This window comes from Macrosteles quadrilineatus, unplaced genomic scaffold, assembly GCF_028750875.1.
Source record: "Macrosteles quadrilineatus isolate MER2022 unplaced genomic scaffold, UCM_ALF_1.0 Scaffold_9__3_contigs__length_116548681, whole genome shotgun sequence".
Taxonomy (NCBI): domain Eukaryota; kingdom Metazoa; phylum Arthropoda; class Insecta; order Hemiptera; family Cicadellidae; genus Macrosteles; species Macrosteles quadrilineatus.
Window position 1 is genome coordinate 36,653,328 of NW_026542602.1, and position 6,190 is coordinate 36,659,517.

The 6,190-nt window shown below is 33.3% G+C and overlaps 1 protein-coding gene across 1 annotated transcript in view; it reads right to left on the reverse strand.

Annotated features, from left to right (window-relative positions):
• The window catches only part of LOC129004435 (O-acyltransferase like protein-like), a 30,750-nt gene extending 25,926 nt beyond the window's left edge, over window positions 1–4,824 (reverse strand). Inside the window, exons 1-4 of the mRNA XM_054433020.1 lie at window positions 4,761–4,824; window positions 3,384–3,420; window positions 1,247–1,462; window positions 133–311 (exon numbers count right to left, since the gene is read on the reverse strand). Coding sequence (XP_054288995.1) covers window positions 133–311; window positions 1,247–1,462; window positions 3,384–3,420; window positions 4,761–4,793 — 465 coding nt within the window. The 5' untranslated portion in view covers window positions 4,794–4,824. The remainder of the gene's footprint in view (window positions 1–132; window positions 312–1,246; window positions 1,463–3,383; window positions 3,421–4,760) is intronic.
• Between the last annotated feature and the right edge of the window lie 1,366 nt (window positions 4,825–6,190).

Genomic DNA, 6,190 nt, shown 5'->3' on the forward strand with positions numbered 1-6,190 from the left:
CAGCTTTAATGCATCTGGTTAATATAAACAGGGTCTCAATTAGTTTGCATCGGGGGACTTTGGCATATTAGCTACTTTTTATAGTTTAAGACCATAGAGTTAAAAACAGAAATATTAAGTTAACTGACCAACCTTTCGACTTATCTCATCAAATATCTCAGGAGGGAGGAAGCCTGTAGTTTCAAAGACACAATGCTGCCCCCTGAACAGCTTGTTGGGTTCGTAAACGCTCACACATTGCGCATAATTACCCAAGTTTTGGAGATTGCCGTCCAAAATTCCAGACTGTATTTTGCTGCTGGCATCTACCACTGTGGAAATCGGAAATTGTTTATAATTACTCTCCATACTAAAAGTAAACAATATTCAATCCATTGTAAGCCAGAAGCTTGTTTTGAACTGTGTTTGATGTTTGAATATGTTTGAGTGGGCTGATAGGGGCATGTTTTCTATTATTGAGGGTGAGTTTTACCATAGACAACCAGTATGTTTTATCTATGGTTTTACTATGAACACTTTAAGCCTACATTACAATACCAAAGGTTATAAGAAGTTTATGGATATGTAAATATGGTAATTTGGATAGATTACTTCAATTAGGGTGAAATAAGGGAAAATAATAATCACAAGCAACGAAACTCAAGCTGAATACATGTACAGGATGGAAACAAACCTTGAATTAACTGTCCTAGCTGGTTCATATAAGCATTACTTGATAAGGAAGTATTTGTAACCCCTATGTTTTAGCATTGTATTCTAAACAACAAGGTACAGTTTTAAAACTACAATAATTCTGGAGTGTTTCAATTACATTTTAAAATCTATTTAACAGAAAATAAAATATTACGTATCTCAAGTCTCAAACCCTCTGATAATTATGAACATACGACAATTGACCCTTATACACCCTGAAAAAAGTTAAGAACACCTTTAAACTTACAACACACAATGTTCTGAACAGCCCATAAATTAGTGGGATTAAAAGATTACTAAACATACATTAAGAAGGGCACATAGAATAATTTCCTAGTAGTTAAATCGTAGCTTAAATTCATGCAAACCCCGAATTACTTTTAATTAGGTGTGTAATAATAAACTGTGACTTGGCTAGGAACTCACTTTGAGCTGTGGCTCCACTTATTAACCAACAGTGATACAGAACTGACTCTGTATTCTGTATTGAAGACCAATATTAAAAAACACAAAATAACAAAATCTTTTCTACTGTAACAAAAATCAAACTTACTTCTATAAGCCCAAATCTCCTGGTCAAGAAAACTTTTCAGCAGATGTTGACTGTGATTGCGGCATACATCTGATGCAGCGTGGATGGGTACCACGAATGTGGCCAAGTGGCGTAAGAGATGGTCCCATTGGTCCTGCGGCTGTGGCACAAGTACCTTCCGTATTTCTGACAACCGCTGTCTTACTGGTTCACTGTGCTGATATACCAAGTCTTGGCCTGTAAAATACCTGGGATGTAGCTATGAGCCTACTTGTAGATGGCGGGACAATTTCTCCCTATCTATTCTCTTGAGAGGAAATGCTTTAATGCACCATCAGGGAAGAAATTTAAATCCCCCCCCCTTAGTGTGTGGGCCTCGCACCCACTAAATTCCCCCGCCACAGGCCGTCATCCCCTTTTGAAAAACCATTTAAGCAAGGGTCACACTAGGCAGCTTGCCAGCCGCTGAATAACTGTACATTAAGTCAGCTGATTTTCTTAATGTTTTGTCAGATTTGTTTATTTATTCAGTCTGATTGTTAGTCTAAAGCAGGGGTCACACTAGGCTGGCATCAGCTCCTGTCTAATTTTTTTAAAATTAGAGGTTTAACTAATTCTAGCAATTCCTGGAATGGATGTTTCATTGATGTACATTTGTAAAACATTTTTGTATATTTCTGATTCATCTTCTTTTAATTTATGCAACCAGCTTGAAGAAGCTCCTATATAACTGTTCCTTTTTTGTATCCATGGCCTGGTCCGCTAACGCCTCTTTTTGCTGTTAAGCATCATTAAACAAATTTCTCTTTAACACGCATCCTCAATATTTACTATTTAGATTAAGTACTGTTTATGAGGACCCAAGGACGAAATGGTGACAAGAATTGAGCTTTAAACTAGACAATTAAAAGTAGTAATTTTAGCGTAGAAATGGCTGTGCTTAAGCGGTCGGGGAAGCAGGTTATCCTATATTAAAAAATATTGGTCAATTTTAGTTCACGCAGATTGCAAGACAATCGCTTGACGGATTTTTATGATTCTTTTTTTGATTTGAAGGTCATTTTGTGTAGAAGGTCAGACAGAGCCAGAATTTTGATTTAGACCTCAGGGCTCTGACCACGGGACTTCCAAGATTCCATGTTGTTCATATGGAGGAGAATACCATATACCATCTGTTAGAACATTGTTTATTTAAAACACCTGGTCTCAAAATGTTTGTTTTTGTTTAATATTTAAAATTAAAATATTTCTAGGTTAAGCTGTTTTGGAAAACCATAAACTTCTTAAGGGGTGTGTGCTTGGCTACTATATGGTTTTTACTACTCTTCTATTTGACACTACACAGCTTATTTGTGTGTGTAATTTGTGTATTTTTATACTTTCTTTCTTTTAGAAATATGTATCTTATGGATTTTTGCTTTATGAACAAAGTACCTACACCTTTTTGCTGGTGGCGTTTGGACGTATCTTCATTTGGAAAAAGGTTCATGCCTTCTTTATGCAATCGGATATTTGATCTATGGAAGGTATCTCAATGATTGTATCAAGTAAGTCAGTCAGATTAATCTAAGTTCTTACAGCTGCATTTCTAATTTTTTTTTTTTTAATTGCCGGAGCGAAGAGCGGGCCAAACAGCTAGTTCATTTCTTAAATTTATTCCAAAACTATGCAAGCTTGTGGGACGTTTCTTCAAAGAAGCAGGAATGTCAAACAAGTAGCTTACAAAGTGAGTTGTTGCAAAATCTCACAGCTGTTCTTCTCACACATCCTCAATCATCACTTAAATTCATCAACGAGGTCCCTCAAATGCTGATCACCAGGAGCTGGCAAGTAGCCTAGTGTGCCCCGTGCTTAGCTATATTCATTCTAAGATCAGTTCTGCTTAATAAAACCTAAGTTTTGTTCTGAAAAGGTTTATTAGTACTTCAATTCGGCATTTTCAGGAATATTTGCGATTTAGTTATGGTAACGATTCAACAAATACAGGTTTTAAAAGAAGGCTTACCAATCAATTCATAGCGATAGCCCATGTGTTTGTTTTCGTATGTAGTAATGGGATGCACGTTTTTTAATTGCAAAACTCAGTATTCATAAGGTTAAAAGCTTGAATTATAATAAATAATTTACTAATAAATAGTTTGCTTGTAGCTATACTTACCATATTTTCTACCATAGACAACTTTGACAGACCAGACCTAGAACAATTTGGACGGGTTGAAAGTGTCATTTTACAATTAAAATCACTTTGATTTTTTTAGATACAGCACATAATACAATAAATTTCCAATACACGTTGACTAATATTTTGGAATGAATTCAAATTAAGACCTATTTATCAAAGCTCAAGATGCATATTTAAATGTACTTATAGTGTAAGATGGAATGAAAAGACTTTTGTTGTTAATTGTTTGCTAACTAATTAAGTTAATTGTTTTGAACCCTAAAAAGTTGTTTTAGCGAATTTCTCATATAGGGAATCAAAAGCTATTACAGTTGGTCTTATGGTAAGACCTGGACCCAGAACAGATCTGCTTTTTCATATTGATGTCTTCAGAGGCCAAAAATACCATCCGTGCAAATTCATATACATATTCAAATATATATATAAATATATTCAAAAAAGTCAACTGTTGTAGTTTACTTGTTTATGGATATATTTTGATCAAACTCTGCAAATTTATTTCATACTAAGCTATTAATATTTTACTAAAAACTATTATTCTTATTAAGAAGTGATGTCCGAGTGTGTATATCTTTATGTACGGATATGTACAGAGCTACGGACCACACCTCTGTGGTCTGATTTTGATGAAATTTGGTATGTGGGTACTAATCCATGGTATCTCCAATTACCTTATTTAAATTTTTTTTTTTTTTTTTATGGTGATTTTCCAATAAAACCTATAAAATAACAGAAAAATCAAATTTTTTCCAAAATAGCCAGAACGATTTTGATTAATATATTGTATGTTATAGCTGTAGGGGGGGGGGGGCTATAACAACAAGGTTTGTTCACCGGCTAATCTGAGAAAGTATGTATCAGATTGCTAATACGTTTATTTTAACTATAAAACCATAATCACAATGCATACTTTTAAGCATTTTTTTATGGACTAAATTGTTATTGTTTATCACGCCACTCATCTTTATAATATTTTCTGAAAGTTTAACTTAATCATCTAGACAACCAAGAAACAATATCAATAATCAAAAAGGCTTTAATCTGTTTTATTTATAAAATTAACTATTATGTTTATGTTTTTTTTCATTCTATTGATATACCACAAACAATAATTTAAAATTTTTGTTCATCCAGACTAAGAAAGTTGTTGAGGCATGTAGGCAAAACATCAAACTGAAATATATTTTTTCAAGCAATATGTCAACAGTTAATTTTATTAGGAAGCATGTCCTACTTCTCACAATGAAGGTAGAATATTTAAAATTATAATTAGCAATACTAAGATTTAAACCTCTCTCTGAAAAAGTTATAGAAAACATTGGCGTGAAAACAGAACTATAAAAAATCACTTACCAATATGAGAAATAAAAGTTGTTTTTTACACATTTCTCACTGTTGTACGTGTGGCAGACACTAGTAGGCCTATCAAATGTTACTGTACTATCAGTGTTTGTTAATGATAAATCTACCGACCAGAAACGTGTGAAAATTTCCTCACTGTGAGTGTTTGAGACAATACAGGGGAACACCGAAATTTCCACGATACCTATTTATTTTATGATCACATTCCTTACTGAAATCGCCACAACGTCTCAGCCAGGTAGACAGGGTAGGGAGAAACGGAATAATTATAGTTCCCATTTATGTTCTTATGTTTTTAGGGTTAAATAAACACTTACAGTAACATTTCTTTTTAAATAGATATGACGATTGGCAAAATAATATAACTGTTTGATTTTTCAATTTCTTATTTATCTTTAAGGAGTTTTTTAAATGTTTTTTTAAACTTTTATGGGTGGTAAGACTATTAGAGTTGTCAATAAAATGCACATTACTTATACCATAGATAAACATAGGTACTCCCTTATTCATTGTATTTTAAACATTAATTTATTTTATTTATACTTCAAAACATGTATGCTACTATTGTATCTATTACTGTTATTGTGTGAACCCTACAATGCATACCTGCACCCTGCACCTTCTTATATTTTTAAAGTAAGTATTAGTAAATATGAGGTAAAATGCAATGATAAAACATCAGTTTATCAAATTCTTTAACACCATAGTAATGCACCATCCATAACTTGTTTCAAAGGCAGGCAAAAGTTATAGATCAAAATGTCTAAATAAATATGCCAGCCCAAAACTTCGAATCACAAGTAAATATTGATTTGTATACATATTATTATGGACAGGTTTTTTACAACAAAATTTCCATCTACCTCAAATTATTTGCCGTAATGGCCTAATTTTAGGTGTATAATGTACAAATAAAGTGTTTAAATATTGTATTCAAGGCTTACAAAGTGTAATACTTCTACAGTATTTTGAATGCATACGATTTTCAATAGTCCCCATATCACTACAGTGTTGCTTATTTAGGTAAGTTTTCCAGAGGTCCATTCTGTGCCTGAACTCTAAAATAGCACTTTATAAATAATTAATCACAACTTAAAATAGTAGTTTTGACGACCAGTAAAGACTACGCTGTGTACAGGACTTTAGCTACAACAGGTTTTTAATTACTGAAAATCACTACTCATAACCAGTGTTGCCACCCTGGACCTGTGAAAATTCCCCATCTGACTAAGAAAAAATTCCCATTTTATCCCTAGCTAAAGCAAAAATCCTCCAATAATCCGCCAAGTCATAAAAATCTATAGAAAGTCCCCAATTTTCCTCCATCCATCCTCCAAATTCTACAAAAATCCCATTTAACTACCAAATATCCCGAATTCATGCCCATCTATGCCATATAGTGTGTGGGTAAAAATTCACTC